The sequence below is a fragment of the Gymnoscopelus microlampas genome (genome assembly GCF_963454915.1).
Source record: "Gymnoscopelus microlampas genome assembly, chromosome: 7".
Taxonomy (NCBI): domain Eukaryota; kingdom Metazoa; phylum Chordata; class Actinopteri; order Myctophiformes; family Myctophidae; genus Gymnoscopelus; species Gymnoscopelus microlampas.
The window spans coordinates 26,988,947-27,005,789 of NC_139944.1; the positions used below are offsets into that span (position 1 = coordinate 26,988,947).

A 16,843-nucleotide genomic window follows, 5' to 3' on the forward strand; every position below is an offset into this window, starting at 1 on the left:
GCTCTATCCTTATAAGGACTTCCTGTTTACACCAAAGACGGAAAAACTAAGTTATTACACAAATAATGATTCTCCCTCATCGGGTTTCATCACAGCACAGGGACAGTGCATAAACATACAGCACCCTGCAAGCAGCATACCATACATGCCATGAAAAGCTTATCTCTAGTGATCGAAGACTCAATTTTGACTCTTTTTAATATAATGATGGACATCCTGCTAACTGCATGTTATGGAGCAGTGGATTGGCTTACTGCCTTTGCATGGCGTCCCTTTTCCTCTACATTCTACACAGAAATGTCCCTCTGCACATGATGACTTGTTTGTTACTCTATAAACGGATAAAAAAAGAAAGAAATGTCCTTCAAAATGTTCAAAAGGAGTACGTCATATGTCATAATAGGCGAATGTTTGGCAAACAATAGGCAAACATAAGTCTGAAATACCGAGCTACACAGTAACTAAGTGCATTTACTCATGTAACCCAAGCAACTTTTATGTACTTTTACTTTATTTGAGTGTTTCCATTTTTTCAATACTTTATACAACTACTCAATACTTTAAGTACAAACAATGTAAGTACATTGTTTGTAATTTTACTCCGCTACAATTATTTGAAAACGTAAGTTACAAGTTACTTTGTAGATTTATATTATTATTACAAAACATACATTGATACATTTTACACTTTGTCTGTTAGAATTGTATAATTATAATTAATTATACAATTCTTAATTATATAAAGATCTTCTATTTTTGAAATCATTTTGAAACATTTGAGTACTTTTACTTTGGTACGGTATGTACATTTTGATGCCAATACTTTTGTAATTTTAGGATGTGGTACATTGTGGCGCAGTTCCGGAGTACTTAATTATTCCACCACTGGGAGTACACCAGTTGTTGACTGTTTGCGCGCGTTTGTCTGTGCCTGTGCAGGAGGAGATGGACACCAGTCCCATGGTGTCGTCCCTGATCAGCAGCCTGGCCAATTACTCCAACCTGGCCACAGGCAGCAAGGAGCATGAAGAGTCTGAGAACAACGAGGCCGAGTCGTCACGCAAGAAACCTGTCAAGGTATGATGCTAAACGCTTATAGCACTGGTTCGCAAAGGACCCCAACACTCTGAGGCCCCTTTTCCAGCTCAGTGTGTTTCCACTGAAAACGAATTGGTTCAGAACCCTGAAAGTTGGTTCGGAACTGGAACCCAAAAATACATTTTTTTTTCTTGCCCTGAACTGGGAACCAAAAGTGAGCGTGTCACTGTTCTACAGGTTGTAAGAGGCAATATAAACAGTGGCAAAAGCAAACGAAAAAACATTATTTAAAAAAAGAAAAGAAAAGGGAAACTGGTTCCGTGAAAGCACCAAGTTTCCAAGGATCTAGGACGGATCCAGATCTAGAGTTATAGAGAGTTTGGAACCCCCTCAAGGAACCCTGTGAACCCCAAAAAACGACTGACAGTAATACTGTTTCTTATTATGTAATGATGATGCTAATGAATGCCAATACATTATACAAAGCATACTACAGTAAACAGTAAACAAAACATTTCGGGAGGAGACATAATCTAGATGTTTCCGTATTGCACCCATACTTTTTTTATTGCACTTTAAATTAGGGCTATCAAAATTAGAAAAAAATAAATATAGTAACGCAATTAACACATGGACAGAATGACTCGCCGCATAAATCCCATAATTCCACCCACTCTGCTGCATTAGTCGTCAAGCTGTTATCTGACGGATGATAGATCCAAATAGTGATCCAAACGGAATGGAAAGAGAACCTGTGTGTGGCCCTATTATCTGCATGGGGAAAAAACACAAGTCGCTTATTGCCAGAAAAGGCTGCGCAATTTATGTAATCATCGGCTCACATCAGATAGCACAACAGGGTGAGAGCGAGAGACACACAGACAGACAGAGAGAGAGAGAGAGAGAGAGAGAGAGAGAGAGAGAGAGGGAAAGAGAGCGATTGAAAGAGAGTCATGTCCCTTACCACATAAATATACAGAGAAAATGGGTATATTTCGGGCATAGTTATGAATGGCGATTAATCATGATTAATTAATTATTAATCTGTGATTAAGTATTGTAATCGTTTGACTGGCCTACTTCACATATATTTTTTAGATATTTAAAGTCTCATATGCAGAAGGTTGCCCTAGTACAGCGGTTAGAGCATACGCCTTTCATGCAAAAGGTTGTGGGTTTCGAACCCTGCCTGTGGTCGACGTCAGCAAAGGGCATGCGGTCGCAATGGGTTCCTACTTCCTAACACCAAATCAAATGGGTTGACCGCCCTTCCGAAGCTCGGAATGGCGTCAATTTGTAGTTATATCACCTCCCTTTCCCGAAGAAAAGTTTGGAGGGTGGGCAGGAGTATGGACCGCACTTACTGTAAGTTTGAAAACTCCCCATATGAAGTTCATCATTGTGTACAGAATGGTGGTTAGCAGAGCCAGTGTTCAATTCAGTATTGATTGGCTGCTCCATCTCACAACTGACAGTTTCTGTATGAGCTCTGGCCCCACCTGTCTCCCTGGACATCCAATCAGGAGATGCCTGATGGGGAGAACTCAGTGAAAGGTTTTGACTCATAACCTCTTCTTCTGTAATGACTCACCCAGTTCTGATCTCTTCCTCATCGTACTGCTCTACAGGTTACCTTTGCTTTTTCCATTGATTGAACGAAGAAAGGAAGGAAGGAAGGAAGGAAGGAAGGCAGGCAGGAAGGAAAGAAAGAAATCATAACTAAACAAAACTTACTATGCTATTCATGTACTGTATTCCTTGAAAACTAGAACAAAGCCAGAACAGAACAGAACAGAACAGAACAGAATGGAACAAAACCGAGTAGAATACTATAGTGGTTTTCAACCCTTTTCATATCAAGGTCCATTATTTATTCGGCATTTCAGACACAGACCACCATTTGATGAGATATCTCAGACCCAAGATTTGGAATATTTTGTAATCATTGGATACGATTTTGTCCACAATTCCATGCTGTATTGATGTTGGTATCATAGGAGAGATAACAGGCAAACGTTGATCAACATAATTCTTTCCTAATCATTAAGTATAACGCAGATGTTTAACAATAATTTAACTCTTGAGAGAGTAAAATTAAACGGGTCCATTTGGTTTCATTTTACACTCTCAAGAGTTAAAGATCTATAAGGGTCCAACTCTCCATCATTTAGCTGGGGACCACCTGGAACCCCCTCAAGGACCACTGGTTGAGAACCACTGCTACAGTATAGACTACAACACAGTGGAAAGCAATAGAATGCTACAGAAGCCCATGATGATTTTATTCTCCCATGATCCCAGCATATACCCTGCTGTTTCAGGCATGAGCCATCAGGTGTGTGGTGCTCTCACCATCCCTGGGAGCAGGTCTAATTTCCAAGTGTCTCCCCAGCCTTTCAATACTTTAATTATTCTGCACGCTACAGCAAGCAGCTGCTTCTCCAATCAGCAGGCCATTCCACAGCCAATCTCCGCATCACCAAGAGAGGCTTTTCATTAAGGCAGCCTGTGGCATTTTATCGCCCTGACAGCGACCCCCCCCTCCCCTCTCTCTCGCCCCCGATCGCGCTCTCTCTCTCTCTGTCTCCCTTCTTTCTTTCCTCACTTCACTGCAGTAGTCGATCTCCATCTCTGTCTCGCTCTCTGTCTCGCAGCCCCGCCCCTCTCTATGTCTCCTCTCACCTCCACTTATTTCTCTCCTCGCTTTACTGCAGTGAGACCATCTCTGTCTCTACGTCTCTGCCAAACTGTCTCTCTCTTTTTCTTTCTCTTTCTCTTTCTTTTTCTCTTTCTCTATCTCTATCTCTATCTCTATCTCTATCTCTCTCTTTGTCTGTCGCTCCCTCTCTCTGTCTCTTTCCCTTCTCCTTCTTCGTCAGTTCACTGAGCATGTGGCAGCAGAGGGGAGCAGGGGTTTCTTTGTCGCTGCTGTGAAAGCCAAGATTATAGATTTCGTCAGCCTGTCACATGGATGAACGGTGCAGAGGTCATCCAGGTTATGATGAGAGCAGTCACACGTAATCTGCAAACCATTCCCCTCATTGGAGGCTTTTACACAGCAGTGATGATTAATGACACTCTCAGGGAAATGATTGATGCTTGACTTTTACAAGTTAACAACTAGAGACAAGGCAATTATTTGTGTTATGTTTTGGACTCAGGATTGTAGTTTTTGCATTAGCTTTTATTTAATGTAATACATGTTGATTCATACAGTATAGGCCTATATTCTTTTCCACACAAAACACAATTCTTGAATTTTGTGTGAATACATATTATACAGTGAATTCTTTATAGTATGTATACATATTTTTTACTGCATTTCTTTTTTCCCATTTTTTGTAGTTGAGTATTTCTTTCTTCTTTTACAGTAACAGTGCTACTTCCATTTGAACCATTGATTTGCTTTTTGTAACACTTAAAAGTCATTTTCAAGACATTCAATCATACTTTTATTCAAGTAATTTCCATTCAAGACATTTTTCATTATGTCATTCACACTAGAGAACAGACAGTGATTCTGGGCTCTGTATTAAATGAAGAGTCCAGTATCATTAAATGGTAATGAGAACCCTCCCAAAGCCGGGTTCATCAGGACCCACAAAATGAAATGCAAAGATCACACCAGACCAGACAAGCAATTAATTAGGATGGTGAAAGAAAAGAAATAAAGTGATCGGGTCCTTTTTTTCCTTCTAGTGAGCTGGTCTTTTCCAGTACTTTTCTAAAGCCTGAAAAAAAAAAGATCAGCTGTAGCTTGTAGATCAGCAATTTTTGCCACACAAAATTGTGGTTTGCGATAGAGTATACATTAAACATTATAAGTAATTTGTAAATATGTACTTTTACTCAAGTGGCTCTAAACTAGTTTTGGATAACACACCCAGTAAGTACTATATCCTCCCCTGCATTTTATGGCATAATGTTCCCTTGCGCTAATGTTGTTTCTCTTCCAGTCCATTGTGTTTTATAGCACCTCCTCAATCACACACATGCGTGCACACACACACGCTTACACGCGCTTACACACACACACACACGCACACGCACACGCACACGCACACGCACGCACACACACACACACACACACACACACACACACACACACACACACACACACACACACACACACACACACACAAGCGTGCGCGTCATTCTACACTCTAACGTTAGATGGCTGCACCTCATCAGTATGCTCATCAGAACCCTCCTGAAGGTTGTACCTTGATTAATGACGATCCATGTTGTATATTACTGCCATGGGCGGTCAGTCGACAGAGTTCATTCATAGTGGACCTAAGTAGAGATTACACAGCTCACATATTGTCCACTCAGCCAGCGGCGCCAGTCACCAGACTTCTAACATAAAAGTAGCAATACCACAATATAGAAATACTATAGAAATACATGTAAAAGGCCTGTATTTGACTTGATTAAAGTACATGGCATCAAAATATACTTAAAGTGCTAAAGAAAGTGTTCTGAAATTGAATGGCCCATTTCAAAATATATATTTCTTTAATTCAACAATAGCAGATCTACAAGCTCACAATGCGTTGCAACACGTTGCAATGCAATGCTTTGTGAGCTTATACTGTAGATTGGCTATTTTTTATAGTCGAAATAACTATCAACTCAAGTTTTCAAACAATTGTAGTGGAGTAGAAGTATACATTATCTGAAAATGTACCTCAAAATTGTACCTAAGTAAATGTACTTAGTTACTTTCCACCACTACAGTACCTCACATCAGCAACTCTATAGAGTGGAGACTCCACAGGGCACACCACTTACTGTAGCTGAGGCTGTACGGTACAATACGGTGGATGAATAGATACAGTAGAGTAGATAGTCTTTTAGCCTAGAATATTCTAGTAACACAGTACATACAGTGTAGTATACTATGCTGGCTATTTAGAGGTATAGAGTATGGAGCATCCAAGGCACATTTGGCTGCATCATTCATTCTTCTGCTGTTAACTGACGGATACACACACTCTCTCTCTCTCTCTCTCTCTCTCTCTCTCTCTCTCTCTCTCTCTCTCTCTCTCTCTCTCACACACACACACACACACACACACACACACACACACACACACACACACACACACACACACACACACACACACACACACACACACACACACACACACACACACACAGACACAGAGAAACACGTAAAGGCTTGACCGCAGAGTGACTGCTTAACCCATTCTATCCAGGAACGCATCTACAAATGTCTTCTAAATCCTAACAGTTATCTGAAAACCGTACAGTATGTTGCTATAATAATATCAGTGGTTCTCAAACTTTTCCATGCCAAAATTACATGTATTTGGTCGCGGACCTCCATCTGAAAATATTTTGTTCCAGGGATAAAGATTTGAGTTACAAATATTCGCTTAAATGAAAAAAATCTAATATTTGCACAAATATTCATGATTTTTTTTAAAATAGCAGATCTGCAAGCTTATAGCACGGCACTTGGTGCCGCGCTATGATCTCGTATATCTGCTATTTTTGAATATCCAAAGTATAAAATAATGGCTATAGCTAAAATCTAAAATGACACAGATGCGTTTCCCGGATTTAATGGGTTAATCCACAGTGGACCAGTGAGGCAGGCTGATGTTGGCCAGCATCTCCTCTCTCTGTGTCTATTTAATAATTCAGCACACCTGAGTAGAAACACATTTGCCCTATCAGCTGCTGTTTGGCCAGCAGAGCGTGGTGATGGCATTACAAGCTCCCCGCGCCACCTCCCCCCTCAGTCTGTTATAGTCCTGTCCTCCCTTCTCCTCCTCCTCCTCCTCGTCCTCCTCACACCTAGCTGTCTCTCCTCTGGTAATCACACTCCAGACACAGGAACATGGCCTGGATTCATTAACCAAAGGCCTTGTATCCTCTATATATCCCATTGGTTTTCAAACTTTTTCATGTCAAGGTCCCCCAAGTTCATGTGGATTCGGCCACAGACCCCCATCTGAAAATGTTTTGTGCCACGGACCCCCCCATACAAGATATGTTTCGTTAAAATATTTTAAACGTTTTTCAAGATTTTTTTTTTTAAACAGCAGATCTGCAAGCTTGTGTTGTGTTGTGCTTGTACAGTAGATCAGCCATTTTCAAACAGCCAATAGGTTGTATAGGTTTAAAGTGGTTAAACCAATTTTTTGATTTTGGGGACTCTCTGGAAACACCCTCAAGGACCCCTGGGGGTCCCCGGCCAGACCCCACTTTGAGAACCATTTCTCTACCCCGGGCTGTCTCCTCTCCTCTGATATGCCCTTCACTTGCTCCTACTTTTATTCCATCTGTTCTGCTCCCTTCTCTCTTTCTTCATCTGTCCATGCCCTCCTCTCCTCTCCTCTCCTCCTCTCCTCTCCTCCTCTGTGACTCTGGGGCTGTGTCCACAGAATTCTTTTTTGAGCGCCAGAAGCGTATGTTTGTCCGTGCTCAAACGATTGTGTCATCTGCATTATTAGCACACATAGCCTAGCTGAAATAACGGTAAACATTGACTTCTCATGGTTGGGGTTACGATTCAAAATCAGGTCGTGAATTACTGGATTGTCAGACACAGCTGGGATAGGATCAAACGTGGCAATGATTAGCGGCGACACATCTATCTTCGGCTTGAAGCGCTCCGTACAGAAGCGTTGGACGCCGAGAGCGCTTCGTGATGCGCAGCGCTGGAAAGAGGAACGCTCCAGCATGTCTTTACCATGGAAATGCATGGCAGAAAGGTTGAACGTTGGCAGCTCAAAGAAAATAATTCTGTGGACACGGCCCTTTCTCTTCTCTTCTCTTCTCTTCTCTTCTCTTCTCTTCTCTTCTCTTCTCTTCTCTTCTCTTCTCTTCTCTTCTCTTCTCTTCTCTTCTCTTCTCTTCTCTTCTCTATTATGCAATCACTTGTACATGCCCATAATTATTACACAATTATAATTAATGCTACTGTATAAGTATGAGATGACTATAATTACCTCTCTACATACATATTTAACTATACTTAATTACAACTTTAAATTTACTGTATGCTATTACTGATATCTTTGTGCACTGCTTGGAGTATAATATTATGATTTTGTGTCACTTTGGTTTGATGTGCAAAAGTGTGTTTATATTGTATTATAGTCTCAGGGCCCCCTTGAAAAGGAGATGATATATTTTTAGGGGTTATTCTCCTTTATCCTCTCCTCTCCTCTCATAATTGTGAAGTGACTATATAAAAAGACAGTCTTTTATCTTTTTTCTTAGCTTAAGACAGTTCCTTCCAAACCTCAGGGACCGGGACATTTCTTTTTCTATCCTTCAAAAACACGCAAATATGCATAGTCCCCCACCTCCTTGCTGGGAGGTTTGTTTTCTTTCATTTTTCCCCCCTGCAGCTAAGAGGATGAACTTACTTCCACCCTGCCTCTCTTCTTTACTCTTGTCTTATCAAGGTTTGTATCTAGTGAAGAGAAATTGCTACCTTTGCTGCTCTCAGCAAGTTCACAAGCCGTCCGTGGGAGGAAGGTAATAAGAATAGGACAGAAAACGATGAGAAAGTAGGGAAAACAACAGGAAATAATAAAATATTAAATAAATGGAGGCCTTGGGGAGGATAAAAAGGGAGAAATGGGGCGTTGATGAGCTGGGGGGGGGTCAGTAGGAGGGCAAGAAGTGAGAGCAGGGAGGGAATCAAGGATAGAAGGAAGCAAGGGAGGAAGGAATATATTTTCAAATTGGACTAAGGTGGCTTCATGCCCACTAGGGGTGAAACAGTTAATCAAACTAATTGATATAAACAATTATTTAAAACACGTAATACAATTTAGTAAAATAATGAGTCCCCCCCCCCCCCACACACACACACAAATGCTCAAAAATAAAAAGCAGATATACGAGTGTAAAAAAGGAGCATAATAAGTGGTTAATCAATTCGTTGATATATATAAAATATATATAAAATGCGTTTCTCGATTTTTCACAACGAATAGAGAATAATACAAAAAGAAACTATAGCTGCTGCCCTAGTGATGTTGATTGGACATGGTTTGAAAGGAGAAGCTGCGGTGGACATCAGCATTAAGGGGATCCAAGTGCATCAGCATTGATGCACTTGGTGTTGCATCCCAAGTGCACCTGGTGCAAGGAGAGCATCATTAAGTCTGCTCTACTCTGGTGAGAGGCTCATGGTGGGTGGCAGGGCAGCTGGCCATACTGAATATGTCCCGCTGAAGTGGGTCCTATGGCAGCTGTTGTGAAGGGCCCTGTTGTGTGAGTAGCACACCTGAACCATCCATTTGGTGGGTTGACTACACTTCCCAGGGGGCCGGTGGGCAGCTGTTCCTTCCCACCTCAATGGTGGCATACTGGCCTACCTGTGGCTGTGTGCAGAAGCAGTCAATGTTCTCTCTGTGTGCGGCGGCCCAGTCTCAGGGGAAATCATCACACCGCTGGCTACCAGCCCATTACCATTACACAGGAGCTCATTTTTGCACTCTCTCTCTCTCTCACTCCTGCTCTCTCCTTCCCTCTCTCTCACTCTCTCCATCACAGTAGAGGCTATATGATCGCTGGATTCCCAGTTCACAAATGAACAAATGAAATGCCAATTGAGTTCCGAATAGAAAAGTGGAGCTTGCGATAAACATCGGGCCTGTTGCTCACTGCATCAGCTTCAATTGATTCAATACATGCTCAGACATTAGTGCATCTGTCATGCCTGTTCTTCAATGTAATCTCATTAGGGAGCATTTATTTGGTTTCCAGATGTTATAGTCTGGTGCCTGTTGCCGTATCCTTCAGCCCTTGACGGTCATGTAAGCACTCTCTTATCTATGTCTGTACATCTTGTGTAACCAGGGTTTGTGCCGTGGTATACAAATCAAAACCTGCCCGTTGTTGAGTGTGGATTATAATTTATCACTCAGCTATGAGCTGCAGCAGGGCTGACACACTCGGTCTGTTCTATTGTGATCCTCCATTGTGTGAGGGAGCTAGCAGAGAAAATGTCATTTTCCCAATCTGAAGAGGGTTATTGCCCACTTTGGTTATGTTACCTTCCTAGGTGCATTGCTCGGGGATGTTGCAGCTGTTACAGCTTTTGTTGCAGTAGTGAATACATAGCATTTACATGCCTTTTGGAATAAGAATCATTTCTGTAATCTGCCATCATTACTTTCTGGCACTCAAAATGCTTTTCATCCTGCAAGTCTTCCAAACCGTCTGTGAGAATGACCACAAAACCCACCAGATAACAATGACGAAACTATTCTTCTCCCCCCTGCCTGGCGCTTCATTTTCTCTCTGTACAGCATGAACCAATGCAAAATTCTGTTTTTCCACACAGCCATACTTTCTCTCCCTACAGTATATCGGGTTGGTAAAGCTGCTCTCTGGAAAGGTCACAATTATTTTTCAAACAACTCTGATCTTTGATCTGTTTTGAAATGATCTCTTTTGGTGACGGTTACGGTGTTCTAATACAGTGGTTCTCAACCTTTTCAGGCCGTGACCCCCCAAAAGAATCATATTTGAACTGGGGACCCCCCACCCTGGCAAACACTTGGAATTTAGGAGTTGAGGCATTACATTTAGTTTGACTCGGTGCCACAGATAAATATTGTGAAAATAGCAGATCTACAAGCTCACAGCATGCGTTGTGAACAATTTGGCTGATGTTTGACCAGTGTTTATAGTATAGTTTGTTGATTACTTTTGATGCAGTAATGGTCTTATTTCTTTCTTTCTTTTCTTTAATTTTTTTTGTTGAGGTATTAAAAAGGTCTTAGAAGTCCTTAAATTGTCACTTCACTGTCATCTGGGGACCCCCCCCCCCCACCCCCCAAAAAAAATAATCTGACGCACAGGTTGAGAACCACTGTTCTAATATACTTTATACACACCTTACCTTTCGATTCGACTTAGGCTCCCCAGGATAAAGTCAGCAACAGTGTTGCCATTTCCGCTTATTATAAGCGACTTTGGGCTACTTTTTTATGTAAAGTCGCTTGTAAATATTGGCAGTTATATTTGTTGGCGGGTTGCATTTTTGGGGGGGAAGTGTAGTTGCTTATTGGGCTTTCTTCCAAATGTTATTTAAACCAGTGGTTCTCAAACTTTTCCATTTCTAGGACGGACCCCCAAAATAATATGTATTTGTCCACGGACCCCCATCTGAAAATATTGTGTGCCAGACAGGAACCCCCATACAAGATTTGTGTTGTTAAAATGTTTTAGATATTTTCCACATTTGTCACTTTGCAAGATTTGTTTTAAAAATAGCCGATCTTCAAGCTCAAGCTTGTAGATCGGCTATTTTCAAATAGCCAAGTGCTCATGTGGCCTAGTCGCTTCTTTTGGGCTTGTTTTTGAAAAATATTCAAAAAGGACTATTCATTCTCAAATCTCTCTTCAATGTGTTGCTGCCACTACGGTGCACTATGAAATACACACAAGGATGTTCTGTCTAAGGTAGCCTACCTGTTATTAGGATCTGACCCCTGTTCCCACTTCCTGCTTGACTTTGTGCAGCGGCAGCAGTTTTAGAGTGTAACACCAAAGTGCTGATGGCAGGGGTACCTTCAACACCTGACTGCTAATGTATATTACATACCATGTCCCTTAAGGACCTGCCACTTCTATAGAAGTTAATGGAAACTCCATGTATTTAATTACAGCATCGCCATGAGCTGTGGAGCGATGCATGGCGTGAAATAGTAATGTGAAAATTAGACCTTTTGTAAATGATGGGTTTTGATTGATATATCTTCTTAAAGCAGCACGTACCGGTCTTTTCTTTAAATGCTTTCATGCATGTGCTGTCATTCTAGATAAATCTTAACAAGTATTTCACATTTCAAATATACAATTGTTCTTATAGTGACATTATTCAAGTATATATTCAGATCAGTCTTCACTGGCCACAATTTATTATATTATTGTAATAAAACAACAAAAATATGTATCTTGAACAATTGCCTACACATCACCAATGATGTGCTTACGAGCTCTACAAGCCAGGCCTTGTGGCTCGGTATAAGCACGTAGCAGTGTGATCTGAGCTGTGTGATTCGCTGTATGCACATTGCAACATGATTGGTCTACTTTTGTGGGGACAGAGACACAGAGATACAGTATGTACAGACAGAGATACTAACACACTGTTCTAGGGTTTGTCAGGGCTTGTCAGTATTCTTTGACACCACGCCATAAAAATAGAACCGAATAGAACCGAACATTTTAAATATTTGAAGAAATAACTTGATTTGATCTGGAAAGCTGTGTTACCACCGAACTATTCTCCGTTCTGATCTAGTTAAATCATCCACATCATCAGGATTGATTATCCAAAACCAAACTTTATAAAGATCTTGGAGAAGCCTGTGATGATGAAAATCCCTGGCTGAGACATGCTGAAGGGCACAACCGCAGAGAGACTCTCTGATTTGCATAGCTTAGACAACAGGCAAACTGTGCAAGTCATTAGCATATAGCGGGAGTCGTGACAGAGATGGATGGGGTTTGTTCTCTGCTCCCACAGGCAACCTGTGGATCCCTGGTGTTGATCTTTGATTAAAGAACAACCAAGTTGAAAGTTGTAATCTTCCCTTCCAGGGAGATTTAATCATTGGAGATTCACATCACAGTTTTTCGGGACAATCTGTCCAAATAGTTTTTTAGGGGTTCAAGGCTGAAGGGCTGAAACCCTATTATTTTTGCCCTGATTGATTATTTTTCTGCTGCTCTGGGTTTGCTAATTGTCCCCTTTTACGAGTTTCCCCTGGGTCAGCCCTGGGTCACTCACAGGGGTCATCTGCAAGTGACCCCTCGCAGGTTTCAACTTGGGAAATTGCGGCTATTGTATATTTCTCTTTTTTTTTCCTTTTGTGTTTTATGTCACACCACATCAGCTTATTCTATGTGGTGTTTATGTTATGTTATGTTAACATATATGCTATGCTGTAATGATATGTATGACATAAGAATTGGGATCTGATATAGCTTGTATTTGATGGTAAACATCTCCTAAAATGTATGAACATTGCATAAGTAGAGTTACACCCCCTTTAAATGTATTACTCAGGCTTCATTATCGCTCAGTGGTTTTTGGAATAAATAACACAGCAGTAAGGTTTTGAGTCAGAACGAACAGCGTTATCTGTGATGTAGGGATGCACCGATATGACATTTTGGCCGATATCGATATCCGATATAATATATCGGTGCTATGGCCGATAACCGATATAACCGATACCGATATGATCGATAAAAAAAATACGTTTTATCCATTCTGAAAAACATGTGTAAACACTGAATTTGAAAAAGCAATCCCTGTTTATTCCAAATTATTTTATATTATCATCTGGATAATCCCCAGAGCAAAAAACATTTGTGTCAACTGCAAAAAGTACCACTGACAGCAGCTTAGAAACTTGGCAAATATATGTATATATATGATATAAAGAATAATATAATATATGATGTAAAGAATAAAAAGGGCCCCAATACTGACCCCTGGGAGACGCCACAACTTAAGCAATGTCCAAATGATTTGAGCTGTATTTGCCCAGCTTCACAAACTGTTGATGTCTGTCCAAATAACTTTGTTTTAATCCAGTCTACTGCAATGCCTCTAATACCAATTTTCTCCAGTTTGTTTATTAATATGTTGTGATAGATAGTGTCAAAAGCTTTTTTGAGGTAAATTAATATTCCAATTGCATCTGTGATTCTTTCAATGAATCCAATGCCTGAGATGTTGATCTGTTAGTTCTAAAACCATATGGACTCTCTGAGAGTAGGCTACATTAAATCTTTCCAAAAAAGAATCTAGTCTGCTATTGAAAAGTTTCTCCAGTAGGCCTATCTTTGAAAATTGTGACCAATTGGTTCCATTTGGACACTGAATTACAGACCCATAAGGGTCCATTTGGTTTGTACTGTACATTCCGAGTTACAGACCCATATAAGGGTCCATTTGGTTCAATTTGTTCACTCTGAGTTACAGACCCATAAGGGTCCATTTGGTTCCTAACTACCCATCATTTAGCTGGACCCCACTTTTAGAACCACTGTCCTACACTGTGTGTGTGTGTGTGTGTGTGTGTGTGTGTGTGTGTGTGTGTGTGTGTGTGCGCGCGCTTAATAGCATACATTTGTTTGTTGTTAGCACCTAGCACTCATTAGCATGCAGCTCTATAGCAACAAGTATTGCCAAACAGCGCCCAACTACGGCTATGTTTGTTCACCAACACGGTCGCGGAGGCTCTGCTTTTGCCCAATGACCACTTTAATAAGCTTTCGCTGGGCTTACACTAGCCTGGTAAACCCTCCCTCCGGAAATCTCATTTCAATTCTGAAATCGAATTGAAATGAGATTTCCGGAGGGAGGGTTTACCAGGCTAGGCTTACACACCTGAAGCAAATGAATTAACGAGTGGAGCAACACGGGACGCAAGCACCGAGTAGCCTCACAACGACACACTCAGCCTCTCTGTCTGTGTCTGAGTGAATGAGACGCAGCGCGCATGGTACACCATGTGAAACCCGACACCTACCCCCCCCCCCCCCCCCCCCCCCCCCCCCCCCCCCCACCACCACCACCACCACACACACACTCTAGAGTCCTGCAGCTACAGCAGCGAGACGGTGGACACAGAGGTAATCATCGGCTGTTAACATCGGCGCAATTTTGATATCGGACCGATACCGATTAATTAAAAAACGGCTATATCGGCCGATATATATCGGTTGGCCGATATATCGCGCATCCCTACTGTGATGTAATGATGTGCCTGACAGTTAAGGTCTGCTCTCTCGCTCAGTGAAATGCATTATCCCTAGACATCAGAACAATCACCTTTTACTGGCCATGCCGTCCTTGGCTGGGAAATGAAAATGTCTCTATTATACGCAGGGTCAACTGATGTGTCCTTCAACTTTAATGCACACCATCATGTCGGCATACACACAGGGACACAGACGCACGCACGCACACACGCACGCAAAGATACAGTGATACTACTTACTGCGTACCGCTGCCTGCAAACACACACACGCACACGCTTGCATGCACACCTGCACACAGCAAACAAACAAACACACAAACACACACTCACACATGCAAAGAACATCGCCAAAAAACCTTCAGGGGCAGAAACCTCCTATTAATCAATTTAGAGTGCAACAAAATATATCCTCACTCTCCCAGCGTCAGTAATAACTGTCCATGGAGCGGCCTTGAGAAGGACGTACACAAAACCCTGATTCACTGGGAAACCAGCGAGGCAAAGAAAAAATCCCCCACCAGAAAAACTAATTAGAGGAACTATCTGAGAGTTTGGTCCCCTTGACAGAACTCCTGATTGTCTCCCTCTCGTTTTCTCCCAGACATATTGTATCTAATTGAACCATTGATCTGACAAACAACAAAGAATGGAAATGGAATTAAAATGTTAAGGAAGCTATTCATTCTTTAATCTGTATCTGCACTGAAGCCCCCTTTGATGAAACTACATAACCTCACCTCTGCTTTTTGTGTATCAACCACTTTTTTTCATAGACTAGTCTGGGTTGTTGTTCCTTGAAGTTACGTTTGTTTGTTTGTACAACAAGGTCAAAGTCCAGTTTGAATATAGTTTTCACAATGAAACAAAATTAAAGGTAATGCACTATTCCTTCAATTTGCACGCACAGACTTAGATTATCTTTACTTTCTCAATTTATTTTGTGTCATAAATCTTGTGTGCCTTCTGGCCCCCATTCCTCTTCCTCTTTGTCTACTAAAAAATAAAAAGTGATGCTGAATGAATACAAATTGAATGACTCCCTCTTCTCTTCTCTCTTTCCTCTCTCTCCTACCACGACCCTGACCACTACCCAGGCCCCCGCGCTGGGCACCCTGATGGGCGTCTACCTGCCATGCATCCAGAACATCTTCGGCGTCATCCTGTTTCTCAGGATGACCTGGCTGGTGGGCATCGGAGGCGTCATCGGCACCTTCTTCATTGTCCTCATGTGCTGCACCACGGTGAGTACCCGCCAAAATGTCATCCTATCCTACACAGTCGAATTTGTTCATTTAACTCTTATAGGCACTCAGGATTTTAGTGTGTAGCTTCTTAAAAAAACTGAAAAGAACAATATGAAAATATTCAATAGAAAATCTATCTATAAATTCATACAACCTCTGTCTGTCTGCCTGTCCCGGGCATAACACGGGCACCCTCTGATCGTTCACCATCAAACTTGGGATGTGTGTCCCAGTCAGATGACATGAGGGTGTGCAGTGCCGTGTGGCAATTCGGTCTGTCCAACGGTTTCAGAAAACCGAAAAACCACATGTAAATGGTAAATAAATGGTAAATGGTGCATTTTTATCCAAAGCACTTTACATAGATTGTGCATTACATTCACCCATTCACACACACATTCATACACAGATGGCAGAGGAAACCATGCAAGGCACCAACCTGCTCATCGGGAGCAATTAGGGGTTCAGCGTCTTTCTCAAGGACACGTCGACACTAGCCTCGATCTCCAGGCTTTTATTTTCCATTCGCGTTTTGCTCCAAAATAAGAGCCTGGACCAGCCTGTTGACGTTCCTGGCATAGGAAGTGGGTGATTTCCCCAACCAACCATAGTGCAGTGGGCGTCGCTCCAAATGTTGTGACGTCAGGGCTCTCAATGGGTACATACACACATGTCCGTTCGCGACCGTTTCGCGTCCGTTTCCGTTCGCCGGAAGTCCCATCCACTCCCATGTTAAAAAAAACGGGTACGGTCCCGTTTTTTTTAACATGGGAGTGGATGGGA

The 16,843-nt window shown here is 41.8% G+C and overlaps 1 protein-coding gene across 2 annotated transcripts in view; it reads left to right on the forward strand.

The window, feature by feature from the left end:
• Positions 1-16,843, forward strand: part of slc12a5a (solute carrier family 12 member 5a) — a gene marked incomplete at its 5' end in the record, with an annotated part of 121,439 nt that overhangs the window by 58,855 nt on the left and 45,741 nt on the right. For both annotated transcript variants that reach the window (XM_084061516.1, XM_084061517.1), the window contains 2 exons: positions 940-1,077; positions 15,911-16,057. In XM_084061516.1, coding sequence (XP_083917642.1) covers positions 940-1,077; positions 15,911-16,057 — 285 coding nt within the window. The remainder of the gene's footprint in view (positions 1-939; positions 1,078-15,910; positions 16,058-16,843) is intronic.